The sequence below is a fragment of the Sphaeramia orbicularis genome, chromosome 13 (genome assembly GCF_902148855.1).
Source record: "Sphaeramia orbicularis chromosome 13, fSphaOr1.1, whole genome shotgun sequence".
In the NCBI taxonomy this organism is placed as follows: domain Eukaryota; kingdom Metazoa; phylum Chordata; class Actinopteri; order Kurtiformes; family Apogonidae; genus Sphaeramia; species Sphaeramia orbicularis.
The window spans coordinates 18,150,433-18,171,844 of record NC_043969.1 but is presented as its reverse complement, the minus strand read 5'-3'; the positions used below and the strand labels follow the sequence as shown (position 1 = coordinate 18,171,844).

General features: G+C 36.6%; 1 protein-coding gene across 1 annotated transcript in view; it reads left to right on the top strand.

Annotated features, from left to right (window-relative positions):
• veph1 (ventricular zone expressed PH domain-containing 1) overlaps positions 1 to 21,412 on the top strand; it is a 131,009-nt gene that overhangs the window by 58,287 nt on the left and 51,310 nt on the right. The window contains exons 5-7 of the mRNA XM_030152999.1: positions 9,028 to 9,191; positions 10,103 to 10,312; positions 19,579 to 19,813. Coding sequence (XP_030008859.1) covers positions 9,028 to 9,191; positions 10,103 to 10,312; positions 19,579 to 19,813 — 609 coding nt within the window. The remainder of the gene's footprint in view (positions 1 to 9,027; positions 9,192 to 10,102; positions 10,313 to 19,578; positions 19,814 to 21,412) is intronic.

Sequence of the window (21,412 nt, the reverse complement as noted above, 5' to 3'; positions counted from 1 at the left end):
GATGCACAAGCATCCACTGTGTCAGTTGATATGCAACTAAAACAACAAAACCCATGAATCTACAAGAGAGCAGGTGTAGAATATCTGTCCACTGTACATCGTCTTCATGGGACTAAAACAAGACTATGTAAAGTTAAGATGGATCTTGACCTGACATGTGACAAATGTTGACCAGGACCTTCTTTTCTTTCTTTTTTTTCTTTTATTTATTTATTTTGAACATGCAAAGAAACAAAACAAAATAAAACAAAAATAAAACATTTAAATGGACAGAATCTATTTCCAAGCACATACAAGTCTGAATTTTTCTACCCTGGTTCACATGTTCTGGACATTTCCAAAACTGAACAGCTTTTGGGAAGATATTTTTTTGATTATTTGACAACATCCTGTAACACCTCATTAAAGCCATGCCCCTTTATGGCCCTGTTTGGAGTGACCCCAAGAGACGTCAGCCTGACTAAACTACAAGCCAACATGATAGCCTTCTGTACTCTAATAGCTAGAAGGATGATATTGCTAAAATGGAAGAAACCAAAGCCACCTGTGTACGGTCACTGGATGAAAGAGGTCATGTACTATGTCCAACTGGAAAAGATTCTCTATACTCTGAAAGGATCAGCTCAGAAGTTGTCTGATGCCTGGCAACCTTTCTTTGCTCACTTTGAAACTATAAACGCAGATGAGATTAATTTGTAGAGTGTAGTGTACAAGTATATGTGTATATGTAATATGTATTTGTGTATGTATATGTATGTTTCTCTCTAACTTTCTGGCTGTTTTTTTTTTTTTTTTTGTGTTCATTTTTCCTCTGGAATATGCAATGTCTTGGGGGGTCAAAACTATAAACACAGATTAGATTAATTTGTAGAGTGTAGTGTACAAGTATATGTGTATATCTAATATGTATTTGTGTATGTGTATGTATATGTATATTTCTCTCTAACTTTCTTGCTTTTTTTTTTTTGTTGTTCATTTTTCCTGTGGAATTTGTAATTTTTTTTTTTTTTTTTTGGAGGGAGGGTCAAAAAGGAAAAATGCTTTTATAGTAAATGTAACTGCATACTTTTCAAAATTTTAATAAAAAGACTGATCAAAAAAGAATAGCTGTCCACTGTAGTTTACACTATGCACAAAAGGGTTAAACAATAGTTGTTTACAAATGACCATAAAATGCTTCTCAGTCTTTTCAGTTTACTGATAAATGACCAATGGGAGTATACAATATCACATGTGCAGATGCGTCATTCAGATTTCCAGCTGTACTTGATTCCAGCTGACTCTGCAGTTTCTGTAAGAGTTGCTGATTAATGTGTCTGGATTGGACTTTTCAGAGTCTATTGACATCACTAAGTTGCGTTGCATTGTTTGGTAACCCTATAGGATAAAGGGGGAAGATCAGATAAGGAAGTATGTAATGGAAATGTCATGTTGTCACGGTGACAGATGTGTGAAGGGTTAAAGTTTTCTAGGTGAAAGGGGAAGACGGTCATTGAGTCTAAACTTTGCAGGAGACGTGTGTGTGGATATAATTACACATAAGTACATCTGTTATGGTGTACACTTTATGATTTAGATATAAAATATTTTTTGGATGAAAGATTTGGAATCACATCTTTGCATGTCTTTGTGAAATGGAGCCTCTGCTGAAAACCATACAGTCATGTCTCTTACGGGCCTGAATACTTTAAATTATTTTTACTGCACTACAGGGGGGGGGGCGGGTGTCCTCACCCAACAAAAATGCACAGAATTCTAAAGATATGAGCTTTTGGGGAGAGGTTTGTCTCCTGTCTTGTGTGTTTTGATTTGACAGTTTCTCCCCACCTGAGGTTATTTGAGCTGCGTGATAAACGACTTGCGGGACGTGTATCCGTTAAATGAGCGTTGGAAGCAGCAGAAAACATGTTTTAGCTGTAAAGTTATCCAGAAACATCCCTTTGGATACGAATTCTGCTGAGCTCTGCATTTTTTGTCCATTGGGTTTATTGTTTTAGAGTTTATTCTGGCAACTTGAGCTTTTGAACATCACTTGATATGACTAAGTGATGTCCCGGACTTTATTTAGCATATTTTCACTGTAGAGACAAAAATCTATAGGTTTTAAATAACTGCTTCCTGATTGGCTTTACTTAATGGTTTTCATTTAAGTAAATAGTGGCAGGTTTTAAAAGAATGTGATAAAATCATAGTCGCGTGTTTTTTCTTATCTTAGTTTTAAAAGTTGAAATCCTATAAAGGTCAGTAAAGCTACACATCCACATGTAAATCTTCAGTTGAAGTCGATAAGTCGCCAAAGGTCAGAAAAACCTTTGGCTTTGGGTTTTGTCATTGCTATAGGTTGTAGTGGCTTTTCTCTCCATCCCTGACTCTATTATTCATTCATTTTCCCATGACTCACTCTGTGCAAATGCTCTCTTGGGTACTTTATTAAAGTATTCTCTGCAAACTTTTAATATAGCAGGGACAAAGAAAGTATATTAATATAGCCAATAGCTTTATGAAATCCATTTTCATTCATTTTTTGTCTCTCCAGGGTTGGTTGATGTTTTTTTATTCCATCTTGGGACTCTAATCTGACATTTGAAAAGAAAAAAAAACCATAACAGCAGCAAAAGGAAACCATAGTGTCATTTTTACTCTTCACACAAAGTTTTCTTTTCTCGGAAAATGTCTTTCACAAAGCCGCCTTTATGTGTTACACAAATAAAGGTCATTACAGGATATTTTACAGAGATTTGCAAGTCACAGTGATGGTTGGGTGTAAGCTGGAATGAAGGAATGAAGGTCAGATACGATTCACAAAAACACAGAGGACGATGTGGAGAGGCGTTTGATCTGATAAATATTCATGTATTTGGCACCAGTTTAGATTGAGCAAAGGATTTATATGGCATTACTTAAGTTTAAGTTATTGACATGACATTTGTCATTCATCAATTTAAGCTCAATATGTGATAAAATCAAGTTATTGCTGCTGTATTTTAGCTACTCTGATAAATCTGAGCTCATCCTGATTGTTTAATACAGGGGTGTCAAACTCATTTTTTTTCAGGGGCCACATACAGCCCAATTTGATCTTAAGTGGGCTGGACCATAAAAGAATAGCATAATAGTCTATAAATAATAGCAACTCAACCTGAAAAAACTGGAATTTTTTCAGAAAAATAAGTGCAATTTTAACAATATTATGTCTCAACTTATCATTTATATCAGGGGTGCCCAACCCTGGTCCTCGAGGGCTACTATCCTGCATGTTTTAGATGTATCCCTCTTCCAACCCACCTGATTCAAATGATAGGCCTATCATCAGGCTCTGCAGAAGCCTGATAATGACCGTCAGGTGTGCTGGGAGAGGGATACATCTAAAACATGCAGGATAGTAGCCCTCAAGGACCAGGGTTGGGCACCCCTGATTTATATCATAAGCTTTTTGGAGTTATTCTGGTTATTTTCCAAGGTAAATATGAATAGACATGCAGAATATTGATTACATTCCAATAGTTTTGTGCATTTGACGATGAAGCTAAACAGAGACTACAAAAGGAACTTTTACTGTCAATTCTGTACAAGTCAAAAAATTAGTTGCTCAGTACACTACCAACAGGTTGACTTAAACAAACACACAGCACCTTGTGCCAGAAACTATTTAAAGATAAGATCATCATCATCATCATTATATATAGAGCTCTTCAGAAAAAAAAAAAAGTAAGAGAAGATATAATAAGATAAATGATCAGCCTACACCTTTTCACTCAGTTGTAAACTTGTGCTTGATTTATTATTTAATTAAGCAACTTACATGAATGAAATTACTGATTTTAATCATCAAAATCCCAGTAAATCACATGAGTCTCAGTTTGAAACAAACTCTCTGGAGTTATTTTAATCTCCGTCCTCAGAAGCTCTACCCGTCCAAATCTTCCCATTGTGACTTACCAAAACTACACATTATATCCGGATCACTGGTGCAGTAGTGAAAAGACAATGATATTAAATGAATGATTTAAAATTCAGTGGAAGGAGAGAAACATTTTTCCCTGGAAGAGCAGAGCCTTTGTTGATCCAGACCAGTATCATCAGTCCAGATAATGAGCAGGAACTCATCATTCACTTGTTACAGTAATGCTTTTGTTGATTATTATTAGTCACCATATTGCTCTCACTGCTCAGTCACTTCATACCTTCAGCTTTCGTTATTTTTCTCTTTATATTTTATTTTGTACTCGTTTGTGGTCATTTGTGGCTTTTTTTCTTCATTTGCTTGTTGTGTCACTGCTTTTAACTTTCTAATTTTCCCATGGTAAAATAAATAAAGTCTTATCTTATCCTATCTTATCTCATCTCATCTCATCTCATCTCATCTTATCTTATCTTATCCACCTGTGACCCCTCTAAGCATGATCATTCATGTCATTCATCAATTTAAGCTCAATATGTGATAAAATCAAGTTATTGCTGCTGTATTTTAGCTACTCTGATAAATCTGAGCTCATCCTGATTGTTTAATACAGGGGTGTCAAACTCATTTTCTTTCAGGGGCCACATACAGCCCAATTTGATCTCAAGTGGGCTGGACCATAAAAGAATAGCATAATAGTCTATAAATAATTACAACTCAACCTGAAAAAACTGGAATTTCTTCAGAAAAATAAGTGCAATTTTAACAATATTATGTCTCAACTCATTTATATCATAAGCTTTTTGGAGTTATTCTGGTTATTTTCCAAGTTAAATGTGAGTAGACATGCAGAATATTGAATACATTCTAATAGTTTTGTGCATTTGATGATGAAGCCAAACAGAGACTACAAAAGGAACTTTTACTGTCAATTCTGTACAAGTCAAAAAATTTGTTGCTCAGGTCACATTAAAAAAACACAATACTAAGATAGGAGAAACAGGACCAAGGGTCTTCTAGTCCAACGGCATATTTAAAGACATTAATTGACTCTCGTTTGACCTTTCAGGGTCACTCAAGGTCAAAGGTCATGGCACCAAATGAAAGGCCATATGTGACTTCCTATCTGTTGTCAGTAGTAATTATATCAATATCTTCAACTGTTTTCAAGTTACAACACTTGGAAATGTGTCCCATTATAAACTAATGGGGAGTTTTAAAATTTCAAAAATTTCTAGAAAAATTCAAAAATTAACATTTCCCAATTCTTTGAACAAACTTCGTAGACCTTATCCCTAAGGTGTTCCACAACAAGTATCAAGTCATTCTGACTGACGGTTTCAGAGAAGAAGATTCTTGGAAAATTGTTGATGAATGGATGATGGACGACAACTGATACTGATACCAATCGTCCATCAGACCTTCAGGCTGTTCGATTAAAAATAGACAATGAAATACGTAAAAATAACCTGATAAATAAAGTGTAAATGCTTCTGATAGATACAAAGGAACCAAATAGAGATGTGTGTTGTCTCTTAAAACAGTGTATTCATGATTTATAAAGTGTTTACAACCAGTTTTTTCTTGTTGTAAAGTGGAAAGGAAAAATTTAATTTGTGAATTAATAATTGATATAGTATAATTACACATGGTGTGTGTGTAGATGTGTGTGCCTGAAGGTAGAGTATAAAGTCAGTGTTAGGTTCTCTCTATAAATATTTCACAGTGTGTTCCTGTCCAGAACGACGGCTCCTCCTGCCTTTTAACATTCCTCTGAACAAACCTGTAAAACCTACGACCTGCACTTTATGGTTATTACCAGCTCCCTCTTTGTGAACCTTTTCTGTATCTGTCTGCTTTTATGATGATTTGTGTCGTAAATATAGAGGAGGGTGTGCGTGTGATGTTGTGCGTTATAATATATGACTGTATGTCTGTAGCGACGGTGGTTATCCGTTAGATATAGTATGTGAATCCTGGATTTGAACTCATCAGAACAGAACATTCAGTCCATTTTCCAGCACAGAGCACATGGTTAACGTGAATTACAGCTGTGGATCACCTGTGTAAAACTATGTGAAGTATTATCAAATATGATGAGTACACCATGTGCTGAAATGTTCGTATAGAGGCAACAAATAACTGGAGTGAAAGGAAAGACTGTTATCTTATTGATTTAAACATTTTTATAGTTTATATATATGTATTTAACTCATAAAAACCTAGTGGTAGTTAGGCATTTCCCAAATGAATTTTCTCTATATTTAACCATTGTTAAGTAATATATCACCATTTATTGTAATTATATCCTCTGTATTTTTGCATGTTTCACTGTGAATCATATTTTCTTATTGTTCATTTCCTATATTTAATTTAGATGTTCATGAAAAGTCAAAGAATATCCAAAGGTTATTATATCAACACAGAGAAAACTGACAAAAAAGGAACTTTTTCAGCAAAGATATCAAAAACTGAATGCAAAAACAAGTGTCTCCAGCCAGCCATTTTTCAAAATCCATGGGTTTTACTGGTGAATCAATGTTGTAGAAGATGATGGCATTTCCGTGTTCATTACAGAGCCTCTGAACGTCCAAACGGGTCATAGCTGATAACCAAACTGTATTTTACACCAATTATTTATAGGTATTGATAGGAGTAATAGCTTTAAAGTTATTAAACATTTTAGATCAGTAGATGCTTTTGGACATTGGTGTATATTTGGGTCTTTATGGGTTGAAGTCTACAACTCAAAGTAAATGCTGATATCTATGACCACAACTTAATTCTGATTCAGTGTTCATATTTATTATGGTTGACCATTTATTAAGTGCTTCTATGTTGTAGAAGATGACAGTGTTTCCACCTTCACTATGGAGCCTCTGAACGTCCAAATGGGTCTTATCTGATGACCGTGAAAAGATGAGAAACTGTATTTTACACCAATTATTTACATGTATTGATAGGATTAATGGATCAACAGTTATTACACATTTTAGATCAGTAAATGCTTTTGGTCGATGGTAGATGTTTAGGTCTTTATGGGTTAAGGATGGAAAATATAGTAATAATTTGAACTAGATGTTGGGAAGACACTTAAAGATGGAGATTTAGCATCTCAGACATTTTAGCAAATATGTTTTTTTTTTTTTTTTTTTTTAAGGGATTGACTTTGACACCAATTTACCTCCTTGGTTTCTTATCATTGGAGTCTGTTACTCTTGGCTCATGTAAACACCTAAGTGAAACCACATGTGTTCAGATGAGGTTCAACACCTCTTTTACTTCAAACTAGTTCAGCGTTTGAGCTTTGGTTAAATCAGATTTATCAGTTCCATTTTCTCATAAAAGTCTGTCCTTCTGTCCTTCTCGGTTCTGTCTGTTTCACAGATACTTAAATCTGTTTACAGAGAACCCCATCATCCTCATTACATAAAATCTATACTATAGTTAAAACTGCACCTTTTTTCTTTATCGTCGCTTCATGTCTTTTTTTTTTGTTTTTTTATTGGAAAACACAAAAGCCATTGTTTGAAATGTCACTAATAATGAACCGAGCAGTTGATAACAAGCGTCTTTGTTCTGTGACTTGAATTAGTTAAAGATGTTTCATGTGAAAGTCAGAGGTTGTTGAGTAACACCGTGGCTTTTGTCGGGCTTTGAATGCCTTTATATCCACTCATGCATCAGCGCTGACTTTCTGTTTTTCCCGCATCAGCATCATTGAAGATTCATTCTTTTGCTCTGAGCACAGATGTCAAATCATGACTTATTTCTAACAGAAATAAGCTGCAGGAAAGAATTATACTATCACAGCTAGACAAAGTGCAATTTATCATTTTTATTAATTTTAGTTCGTTGCTATCCAGCTGTCTGCCATCAGTTTTTGTTTTTCTTCCTGTAGCATAACTTTTCTACCATTCATCTCTTAGGCTGGATGATACCTTTTACTCTTTATTCTGTTGGATGTCCATGATGTCCATTATTTCACTGGAGCCAAACTTGAAGTTCCACAATAGTACATAAATGGTATAATTATCACCCACTACAAGTACACAGATGTACCTTCTCTGTTTTTTTATTTAGAGGCCTAATATTGCGTACCGGCTGCTATCGATGCCACCTTTTTACTGATACCGCTTTATTAGCTCTGATTAATTAGTATGTCTCTATGACACCTGGAACACAATGAATAAGAAAGTTATTTTGCAGTCACATTTTGTATTCGTTCCATTTGACCAGTCAGGTGGTTGTCAGATTAGATGCAATACTAACTAATGTTATACCACACAGGTGTCAAACATGCGGCCCGGGGGCCAAATCCGGCCCGCCAAAGGGTCCAATCTGGCCCACAGGATGAATTTGTGAAAAACTGCAAATATTACACTGAAGAAATTAACAATCAATGGTGTCAAAATCATTTTAATTCAGGCTCCACATACAAACACATATAAACCAATTAGATTTCAAGTGGGTCAGACCAGTAAAATATCATCCTAATAACCTATAAATAATGACAACCCCAAATTTTCTCTTTGTTTTTTGGTGTAAAAAAGTGAAATTACATGAAAATGTTTACATTACCAAACTATACATTTACAAAAAATGTGAATAACCTAAACAAATATGAACAAACAGAAATGTCTTAAAAAAAGTAAATGCAATTTTACCAATATTCTGCTTGTTACTAAATGTTTTGTGCGATTGTAACGCACATGTGTAAATGATAAACTGATAAACCGAGGCATAAAATTGTTGAAATTGCACTTGTTTTTCTTAAGACAATTCAAGTTGTTCATGCTATTCAGATTTTTAAGGAAACTTAATAGATGTAAACCTGATCATAATAGAATTTTACTTTTTTTACTGTTATTATTTTACTGGTTCGGCCCACTGGAGATCGAGTTAGGCTGAATGTGGCCCCCGAACTAAAATGAGTTTGACACCCCTGTTCTACCACATTACATATTTTCCTCATTCCATAAAGACCTGGTGTTAGTGGTTTGTAATGTTTTCATGCTTCATTCTACAAGACAAATAATCACCAGGTGTGTTTCGGATCACAGTAATTGTTTTACAAGTTTTAGATCAGATCAGACCTTAGTATAACCATTTCTGTTTTCCGACAGGTAACCACATGCTGTTACGAGTCTTACCATCAGTCTACCCAAGACAACCGGATATCATCCACCGTCACCTAGGCAACCTTACCATGATGATGTCACAGCTGGAATCACCAGAGCAACAACATCTGTTAAGACTCATTCAGATGGTCGCAGAACAACATCCACTGGTAAGCATTTGTGTAGTTTTACCCCTATGTAACACACACCACATCTAGACTGTGAGGTTGTAAATGAAGTTATAAAATACATCCCAAACTATTTCTGAGTTTTTGTACCTTTCAAATATGTGGAGTATGTGTGGTTTTCCTTCTATGACTCAAGCTTAGTCACACCTTTTATTGTTCAATATAGTTATTTCCTGTTATAAGATCATTTCAAAAAGTAGAAAAACCCACTGAAACACAGAATTCAGGAAATGGAGCAGTGCACATGGAGCACACGTTTCTCAGTAGGAATTCCCTTAATCCTGCATATTTCAGGGCAGAGCCACCGATGCTCATCATGAGGGAAAGTACCACATACCAGTAAACAGAGACACGGTGGTAAAACATGGATAGTCATACTCGTATGTTAAGTCCTGGAGAGACAAAACCAGCCATCTGGAGTTATTTTAATCTCTACCCCCAACAGCTCAACCAGTCCAAATATTTCCATTGTGACTTACCAAAACTGCACATTATATTCGGATCAGTGATGCAGTACTGAGAAGACAGTAATATTAAAATGAACGGCCTAAAATGAAGTGGGAAAAGACAAATATTTTCCCATGAAGAGCAGATTATTCACTGAGTGACTCATAAAGAAGCAGCAGGAGAGCCTTTATTAATCCAGTCCAGTCTAGTGTAGCCCGGTATCATCAGTCCAGCTAATGAGGAAGACCTCTTCATCATGGTCCAGTCAGTCTTATATAGTAAAGCTATTGTTGATTATTATCGGTCATCACATTAATATCTGCTGGGTCACTTCTCAGCCTGGACCTTTAACACACACCAGCCTGTTTGTTTATCACTGATATTCTTTGTCATTTCTGTTATTGTTCCATTATATCTTTCTTCTTCCTGTGATCTCATCTGTACAGATGTTGAGCCCTCAGGTGCCTGTGCTGTTCGGTTACCTTGGTGACCAGTCTTTAACCGAGGCCTTACTGGGAGCACTGGTGGATGTGTCTCAGGCCAGTCCTTCGTCGCTTGTCAATTTTCTGCCAACGCTGAGGATTATGGGACAACAATATCCTACTCTCTTGGGTCATGTGGCCAAAATCCATGGTGCTGTGGGCATCATCAGTGAGGTACAAGCACCAGCACAGACTTTTAATACACAGTAAAAAGTACCATTCACAGCATACAGTCATGATCTTCATGGTAAAGTTGAATAAACATTAGTAGAACGAAAGGAACAAACTGATCACATTAGGGCTGAAGAATAATTATTATGTAGTTTCATATTCTACTGTCATGTTTACTTCACAAATCACACTCTTCATGGCATTAATAATAATAATAATAATAATAATAATAATAATAATAATAATTTTATTTGTAAGAGTCTTTCACAAAACCCAAGGACGCTGTACTGCAAAGGATAAGACAATAAAAAAAATACAACAACGCTTTACATTTTGCACAGAACACAGGCAGGCAAGAAATGTGCATGATGATAACACAAACAAACACAAAAGACAGAGAATATGATACAGAAGGAGGTCATTCTGAACACATTTCTAAGAACCTTTTTATATTTTATTTATTTTTTACATTTTGTAGCATTCTGGACTTAAATTTTGCTCAAATGTACAAAAAGAGAGAAAAATAATGGTATAAAAACCTTTTATTTGTAAAGGATGTAAAAAAAAGTGTATTAACAAAGCAAAGGAAGCCGAATTAATGAAATTATTAGTTTATAAAAAAGGGGTGGGAGTCTGTAAGTTATAATTCTTCCCAATCCTTTTCGAGTGCCAAAAATTTAGTTTGACCATGTCTTATGGTTCTTAGTTATCTGATGATTTTATGTGCTTCAAATAAAACTAAACTAACTAACTATTTAACCAGAAATAGACCATTCCATGTGGCGACTTTGTACAATATAGCACATTTTCTATAACTCTAACAGTTTTGTGCTGAATTTACAGAAAATATAACATATTGGGATATACTGCATCATGAATATAAAATGACGTACACCGACAAAGAAGCAAAGTCCCACCGTTACACTCTGCTCCACTGGACCTGACATCAAAATAATAAGAATGATATTCAACAGTGAGAGATCTCATGTGAATTGTGCCATCAGATGTACTTATGATGTAAAATTGCTGACGTCTTTTATGTGAAAATACATAATTATAAAGACTACACACCCAAATGTTAAAAGTGACATCATCCTGACTTTCTCTTCACAGTCTGTTCAGAGCTGCTCTAGTTGTCTCTGCTACTTCAACCAGACTTCAACCTTTTTAAAAAAATATATATACAGGGTGGGGAAGCAAAATTTACAATGAACATTTAGTTGTTTTTTCTCAGCAGGCACTACGTCAATTGTTTTGAAACCAAACATATATTGATGTCATAATCATACCTAACACTATTATCCATACCTTTTCAGAAACTTTTGCCCATATGAGTAATCAGGAAAGCAAACGTCAAAGAGTGTGTGATTTGCTGAATGCACTCGTCACACCAAAGGAGATTTCAAAAATAGTTGGAGTGTCCATAAAGACTGTTTATAATGTAAAGAAGAGAATGACTATGAGCAAAACTATTACGAGAAAGTCTGGAAGTGGAGGAAGCAACAAAAAACGTACCGAAGCTTTTATTAAAGCTCTCAAATCCAAAATCCTAAAGGATGCAACCAAATCCATGAGAAAAATGGCAATTGAACTTGAGGTAGACAACAACACCATTAGAAATGCAGTAAAATATGATTTGAAGTTAAAATCTTACACAAGAACACCAAAACACTTGTTGACAACAGCAACAAATCCAACTTTAGCAATTTTTGGGAATCATGTTTATGGCCGCCTTCTAGCCCAGATCTAAACCCTCTGGATTCTGCTATTTGGGGTGTTTTAGAACATGCTACCAATAGAACATCACACAGCAATGTCGACTTTCTTAAAGATACTATTAAAGAAGAATGGGAGAAGTTGTCACCCGAATATTTGAGGAACACTTGCGCAAGTTTCAGGAAGCGTGTGAAGGCAGTTATTGAGAAAGAAGGAGGACACATAGAATAAAAACATTTTCTATTATGTCAATTTTCTTGTGGCAAATAAATTCTCATGACTTTCAATAAACTAATTGGTCATACACTGTCTTTCAATCCCTGCCTCAAAATATTGTAAATTTTGCTTCCCCACCCTGTATATTTTTGATTTAATTTTTGAGTAACAGGGCAAGATGTGCTGAGGTATTATATCAGACATATGAAGGGGAGAGAACAGCTGTTTTGGTATTGGTGACATATTTGACAGTTTGACACAAAAATATATATTAGACCATAACATCAACATTTTATATCGTTACAGCAAACTGTATTTTTCTTGACAAGTAAATTGTCTGAAAAATAGATATAATACAAAAAAAGTTAAAATCCAAAAGCATTTATGTCTCTCACCACTGATGGCCATTCTTTGTCTTTATATTGCACAATTATGAATAAAATTTTGCAGTTATCCAAACTCCAGATAAGAATAAACAATGAACATACAGTCTGATAGAATAAATAATAACATCTTTTGTTTTGACTGTTGGTATCAAATAAATACAGACCGAAAAAAAACTCCAGTGCTCAAATTGAAAATAAAAATAGTTCAATATGTATGAATATTATGACACCTAAATCTGTTGAGCAGTGGGTATTCCAACACACACACATTAAAACAAGCAGGAGTGATTACAGAGGAAAGCTCTACTCTCACATGACTTGTTCTCTGTTGTCTTGCCAAGTAGAAAACACACACTCACACACGGATCTGGAGGCTTATACTGCTGTCTGACACTTACACTACCAACAGGTTGACTTAAACAAACACACAGCACCTTATGTCAGAAACTGTTTAAAGATAAGATCATCATCATCATCATTTTATATAGAGATCTTCAGAAAAAAAAAAAAAGTAAGAGAAGATATAATAAGATAAATGATCAGCCTACACCTTTTCACTCAGTTGTGTACTTGTGCTTGATTTATTATTTAATTAAGCAACTTACATGAATGAAATTACTGATTTTAATCATCAAAATCCCAGTATATCACATGAGTCTCAGTTTGTTATTTTAATCTCCGTCCTCAGAAGCTCTACCCGTCCAAATCTTCCCATTGTGACTTACCAAAACTACACATTATATCCGGATCAGTGGTGCAGTAGTGAAAAGACAATGATATTAAATGAATGATTTAAAATTCAGTGGAAGGAGAGAAACATTTTTCCCTGGAAGAGCAGAGCCTTTGTTGATCCAGACCAGTATCATCAGTCCAGATAATGAGCGGGAACTCATCATTCACTTGTTACAGTAATGCTTTTGTTGATTATTACACTGGGTTACAAAAAAATGTTTTTTGCAAGTTGTCTAGGTTTTTTCAACTGAATTAGGACCATTTTGCACTGCTAAATCCAAAAATGACATCTGTTTTTCTCAATCAGGTCAGGTTTTTTTGCTAATTCGATTTTGAAAAATTTGATCCTCTCACAATCTGCGCCCAAACTTTATCTTGGTCACAAAGTTTAATACCAAAATAAGATTGGTAAGCACACTTTATGAAACTTGTGACTTGATTCCTGTTAGGTACAAGGGTGTATTCACCGCAGATGTAGCAGAATACGTCAGGCTTATTTTTGCAAGATCTTCTAGTTGAAGACATTTCATTCATGTCATATTATAAAAACCATTAATCATAAATTGGCAAAAGTAAAATCTTCAGAACTCGTTTACTGCAAGAAATGTGAAAGAATTTTGTATCATATGACATGAAAATGCCCATAAATGTAAGCAAAAATGTTAAAAAGCCAATATGTAGCATAGTTCAGAAAGTTGACCTGATTGAGCAAAATTAATGTGATTTTTGGATTCAACACACCAAAATTATCCCAAATCAGCTCAAAAAACTTAAACAATAAATTTGCTGTTGACCAGTGTTATTAGTCACCATATTGATCTCACTGCTCAGTCACTTCACACCTTCAGCTTCCATTATTTTTCTCTTTATATTTTATTTTGTACTCGTTTGTGGTCATTTGTGGCTTTTTTTCTTCACTTGCTTGATGTGTCACTGCTTTTAACCTTCTAATTTTCCCATGGTGAAATAAATAAAGTCTTATCTTATCTTATCTTATCTTGTCTTATCCACCTGTGACCCCTCTAAGCATGATCATAGACCCCCCCCCAAAACAATGTTCATTAAATCATTAACTTGTGCCAATACAGACATGTTACGTATCATTAGAAGGCTTAGATTCTCCATATTTTTGCTATTTGAGTTTTTTAATGGAAATCATAAGCACTAAAGAACAATTCATCATAAAGTCAAGATGTGTGTGGAGGATTATTCATGTTCCTTTAGTCTGAGGACAGTCCATCATGATTAAAGGAGGTCCAGATAGAGAACATTTCTTCACATACATATCCAAAGCATCATTATTTATTTATTTTTATTGCAACTCTGGACTCTAGAGGATTAAACACATATTAGGAGGTTTGTACAGGGTGAGTCAGAAAAAACACTCTTTCCATTTAAAGAAATTGTACTGCTAAAACGGAAACACTGATTTTTCTTTTGACCATACAGTCATATTGATGTGGTTATTGAGCATGTCTGGTGATGTAGTCATAAATTTATTGCATTGCATAAGAGAGAGAAGGTCCATTGTTTATTGGGCACTGAAATACCTGCCAACACAATGTATGCCACAGTGAACAAACTTGAAATTGACAACAATTACAGGAGTCGGGGCTTTGCTTTCACACTCAGGACATAGGCCTACATGACAGTGTCCCAGGGAGTTTTCATCATGGCAAGACCACAGCGATTGCAGGCATTATTTCCTCATCGAGTTGTCTGTTTGGGTCAGGAGAGAGAGTGGCCACCTAGATCCCCGGACTTGACCCCCCTTGATTTTTTCTTGTGGGGGTATCTTAAAAACCGTGTGTATCAGACTGTTCCACAAACTCTTCAGGAACTCCGAAATCGCATCACGGCTGAAATCCAAGCCCTACGACGAACACGAATGGCGAGAAGAGCTGTGTTAGAGATGCGACAACGAGCACAGATTTGCATCAATCTAAATGGTAGCCAGGTTGAAGGTCGTGCCGGACGACTTCGTTGAGACAAAACATTTTGATGGCGAGTAAACATGCTGTAATGGTTGACAATTTCAATTTCATTCACGGTGGCATAAACTGTGTTGGCAGATATTTCGGTGCACAATAAACAATGGACATTCCCTATGTTATGCTATGCCATAAATCAATGATTCAATCGCCAGACATGCTCAATGACCACATCAACATGACTGTATAATCAAAAGAAAAATAAGCATTTCCATTTCAGTGGTACAATTTCTTTAAATGAAAAGAGCGTTTTCTCTGACTCACCCTGTACATTTTACATTTTGTGTATTTTTTTTTATTTAGACCATATTTAGACACTTTACAGGAAGTGAAAACACAAAGAAAATACAACAACAATGAAAAAAGACTCATAGAAGCAGAATGTAAAATCCACACTATCAAGATAAGATGAGATAAGATTTGACATTTATACACATTCAGATACATATGAATTTTGCAGACGTCTCTAAGAGTACAGTATAAAACATTAAATGACACAATCAGAATTCATATGTCAAAGATATAAGCAGTATAAAAGTATAAAAGCGATGTGGCAACAATTAAAAGACAGTGACTTGTAATAAATAAAAAAATAAATACTATCCACAAATTGCACATGAGAACATTGCACATCCCCTAACACAATATAAACATAAAAATACAATTAGATTCACAAGACACTCGAAATCAGTCACACATTCCACTCTGGCTACTTGTCTCGCCAGATATTGAGCTCTTGGATACCTGCATTGATTAGATTTTGTGCATCGTGGGACATTAAGATGATCAACATGCTAAAGACGTCCCATGAGTGTCATTTTCAACATCTTATGGGTAAAATGTTTGGCTGCCCTGCAGAATTGGACAGTTATTCTCCCGAACCACTTTGTGTGATTGAAGCCCTCAGCTGAAACACTTGAGCTCCCGGCGGCAGGTTAATTTAAACAACCAACACAAACTGCAGGATGACAGTGATGCTGTGAGGAAAGAGGAGGAGGAGGAAGATGAGGACTGTAGCGTCTTACACACAAATGTTTTATCAGCTGTCTGGCTCTTTGAAAGGACATGAAGAAGTGGAACTGAGGCCTTATTCATTTTTCACCTGAAGGTTTGAATTATCACCCTAATACTTGTGTTTATGTTATAGTTATTTCCCATCTGAAAGTGATTCATAGATCCTTCTGTCGGCCAGGCTGTAAAAAAACACACAGTCTGTGTCACACAGCAACACAAAGGCCTGTACGTGTGTGTTATAGACCCGGTATTGAACTGGGCGTGGTCACAGTGTGAGTGTGTGTGATGAAGGTGACAGCAAGACAGGTCTGCTCTCCTCTGGGTCCATTTAAGGACAATTTTGGCAAATTAACGAAAGGGGAAAATACTGCGTGACTGTCTGTAGATGAAGCGCAGCCCTTCCTTTTGCACACACACACACATAGATACAAATACACAGATTGATAGACATATGGACACAGAGAGATCAAGAAGGTGGGACCTGTGAAAAAGTTTTGTATTACTCCAGGGCAACCTTCCCTCCAAAAGCCCCTTTCCTCCTCAATCATCTTGTCAAAAAACCTGCCAACCTCATCTTCTATGCACACCAACACACACAAACACACATGTACACACACATACCCACGCGTACACACACAGTTGGTTGGATCTCAGTGTCCTGTCTTTCTTCACATTGGAACCATTTGGAAAATAACCCACGGTTTTCTGGGAAATGCCTCTGCAGAGGCCTCCTGGTGATGGCAGTGGAGAGTGTCTCCTGTGGGTTTTGTTTTTTGTGCCCTTCTCACACGAGCACACATACAAACAAACCTTCTCACTGGGATGCATTTATAGCTGATTGGCGCTGGATTGCGCAACAAGGTTCGGCTTTTTTTTTTTTTTTTTTTTTTTTACCTCCTTTAAGTTATTCAGTCTATATTGTGTTTCTGGATCGTTGGACTTCCGGTTAGATCGGAATATATCACCATGTTAATTGAATTTCAGTTTAAATTGGGCTTCATTGACCAGTGTTGGCTTAAATGTATGTTTTTCAGCCTTGCCAAGTTAAAACAGAAGTACTTTAATTAAGGAGCTGAAACAGCTCATCACATCAGATAACTTGTAATCTGGAACCGATTACATTTCAGAAGTACCATTCCCAGCACTTTCTATATATAAACTTATTGCCACACAGAAAAACACACACATCCACACAGCAGTATGGTCATGGGAGTTGTTAGGGAGGGCTGCCAGAATGCAGAGTTCCAAAAGAAGCAGAGATCAGTCACTGATGGACAATGTAGGGAAACTAAGCAACAGAGCAAACAAGGATACAGGAAAAAAAATAACAGGTTTGTGAACAGAGAGGAGATTTGGCCAGTTGGACCACAGTAGTGCTTTTTTTTTTCTTTTTTCTTTTTTTTTTTTTTACAAACTTTGAATCATTCATTATGTAAATTAAGTATTATTTTCAATATCCATAAAAACATGCTCACACACAGGCCACTGCCGGAGGAGATTGGCTCTCCTCGCCGGTAATAGAGTGTCGATAATTATGATAATGAAGTGATTGAAATGAATACGCCAAGTTTGTAAATATGAGTCAGACTGAGCTGGTTTCATTTTCCAGATCTATATCTGTTCAGTCTGATCTGCACTTACCTCTGCCATAATTTTATGGAGAACATAACAATTGTAATTAAATAAATCCTCTGTTCACTTGTCTGCTTGTTGTTAAAACTGTTTTTTCTTGGCTTTTTTTTTTTTTCAAATTTCCTGTTTTACATAAGAAATTGGTTATGTTCAATCAGTGATGTGGTTTGGACATTGAATCAAGGCCAAGTGGTTTTTCCAAACAATTATACATGATCTGCTACACTGGATGAGCAACAAGGACTCAGTATAACCTGGCAGGCTTTAATAGTTTTACTGTAAAATGTCTCACTTGGAAACTTTAAATGGTGCATGTTCAGACCTTAAATAGTCAAATATTTTCAATGATAAAACCCAGTGAAATAGAGCAGAAAAAGAACATGTACCGGTAACACACAGGCGTTCTGTGCACACTATACACTCTCTTCTTTCATTTATGTGTTTGGACTTCAGAAATTCCCTGTAACTGTTGGCAGGTTGTTACAGTAAAAAGTCAAGTTCTGCCTTTTCCGGCAGTTGCAGCATCCACATATGAATTTAGTATTCTATAGAGAGTGCTTGTGAAACACGCTCAAACCGTGCTGTAACTGCATTCTTCTCTCCTCGTTACAAGGTGTGCTTGAGTCCTGTGCACATGGTTTGGCCTTGTCTGTTTTTCTGTCCCTCCATCAATCAATCATGCTTTGTCTCAGTGGGAGGTGGAGGAGGCAGCTCTTTTAGGTCCCCCCTTTCTTCAGTCCAAAAGGTTTTTGTTTTTTTTTTAACAAGCGTAGAGACTGAAGAAAAATCCTGTTTTTATTTTGTTCACAGATGGGGGTTTAGTTGGCTTTTGTTCTGCTTTAAAACACTGCAAGAGAGCTGTTGAATCATGCTACCTTTCTTCATCTGTTGTCACAATGATTTCTGTGTTGACTGTGTTTCTACCACTTTAAATAAAGGCTGTTTTTATTAAACATCGGGACAGTGTCCAGTACAGAGATGAGTCAGTCACTTGCTGTATATAAAAAGTGATTCAGTGAAAGTTCATGGATTATTTACAGAGTAACTGGATGATACAGAATGTAAACAATAGAGTCTGTATTGTTATTTGTTGGTTATTGTGCCTTGATAATATGCAAACCTAGCTAATATTTTCTCTGTGCGAGCTGTGCATGCTGAGAAAGATTCGAAGTATGTGTTTTAGTAAAAGCCACTGGGAGGAAGTTTATAATTGTTACCTTTGCCAAGGGCAAACTGCATGTGTTTGTGTTTATTATTGTTAGTCATGACTTTGAAACAAAGCAAGTTCCCACACCACCCATACTGCCTGGACATGCAAATCAATGTGTATTGAATTAAATAAAATACACACATATTTTCATGAAAACACGTGTAGGGGACGTGTAAACCTTGCTATAAAACAACAATAGTTACTTTGTGAATATATGTTATAAACCAGATACTTTAGAAACAAGCGGTATAGTTTCATACATCCTTACGCATGTTTTTCAGGTCACTTTGTTTGTCTTAGTTGAATTATGAGCAGCATGTCACAACACCAGATTCTAAAATTTGAACCTGTTTTTCTGTTTCCGTTCTCCAGTCACTCGCTCACAGCTCGCTGGTCTACCTGGTGTCCCTTCTGGGCAGCATGGACCACAGCTTCCACCACACGCTGCTTCTGGAGATCAGAGCTCTGACTGACCGTTACCCGTCGTTACTGGGCAGCTGCGGTAAAGACATCTACAGGATGAGCAACTCGTTCGCCGCCATCGCCAGACTGCTGGGAAGGCGACTGGAGGAGAGCGCAGCGTTACACTGCAGGTCAGAGGAAAAAGGCAGACGGACAAGCACTGTTAGTTCTGTTAGACACACATAAGACTTTTGTTTACGGATTAAATTAACAAGAAGTAATGTTGATTGAACATGAGAAAAGAGAATCCAGAAGATTCCAACCCCTGACATTTAAAACCAGCGATTTCAGTGTAATTTATTCTAAAGCCTCATGTTGTTGTGTACTTACACTGCAAAACATGACCACATTTGGTATTTTCTAACCTCTAGTGATTTATTATCATTGTTTGCTAGTGTCATTTCTCAATATTTCTCATAAAAGCTCTGATGTTCCTGTATCACAGTGGTTTTTTCTTATATGTAAACTACACAATATAGCATCAACTGAAGCCTGAACCCTGGTTTTGTTTCTTTCTTTTTCTTCCAATCATCTGGGGGCTGATAAATGATAACTAACCAGTAAAATCCCCAACTGGGAAGTGAAACACATGAAGATGAAATCAGAAAATGTTTTTCTTTGTAATTCTTTGCAACCGATTTTGCCTCCAGTAACAGATATGACAGGATATTTTATAATAAAATACACAAAATATAAATTAATTCAAACTGTGCATACAAGAACATGCTTTTTTGCATCAGTTTGCATGTTAATGTGCATAAGTGAACATCTGGCTGTGGTGTGGGAGAGACATGCAGAGTTTTCTCAGAAATAGGAACACTGTGTGCAGGGTTGGAGCCTTTCAAAGGCTTTGCTTGGGGTCTTCTGGAAGAAAGATAGAGTCAGCAAGGGATTGAATGAAGCAGGAGAGCTTATTAGTAAAAGAACAGGGGGTGAAGACAGAAGAAGATGAACAACAGGCCATTGGAAGTCCTCCCTCTGCAAACAAGTGGCATGTTTGATGAAGTTAAAGACCAGTCATGGAAAAAGATGCAGGGATAGAAAGAGATGGAGCGAGGGAACAAACCGTTTATTAGAGAGCATGGAGAAGAGATATGCACCAAAGCGAGGAACAGAACAGCAGGGAAGAAGGTACAACTGCCAACAGAGGAGAAGACAAGGGGTGTACAACTGGGGGAAGAGAAAAAGAGAGAGAGAAAAGGAGGTAGTTCTTGCGACAAAGTAAAAGGTATAGAAAAACTGATCAGAAAAATGTAAGGAAGGAGAATCCAGCCTCTATAGTCCATCCAAATATGTCTGATCACTTTCATGTCATGAACCCATAACCTGCACCTCACCTGTGTGTGTCCACTTGTGTGTGTGTTCACCTGTGTGTGTACACCTGTGTGTGTGTTCACCTGTGTGTGTACACTTGTGTGTGTGTCCACCTGTGTGTGTCCACCTGTGTGTTCACCTGTGTGTGTGTGTGTGTTCACCTGTGTGGGTTCACCTGTGTGTATACACCTGTGTGTATACACCTGTGTGTGTACACCTGTGTGTGTACACCTGTGTGTGTGTTCACCTGTGTGTGTCCACCTGTGTGTTCACCTGTGTGTGTGTACACCTGTGTGTGTACACCTGTGTGTGTGTATACCTGTGTGTGTTCATCTGTGTGTGTACACTTGTGTATGTGTACACCTGTGTGTGTACACCTGTGTGTGTTCATCTGTGTGTGTGTGTGTGTGTGTACACTTGTGTATGTTCA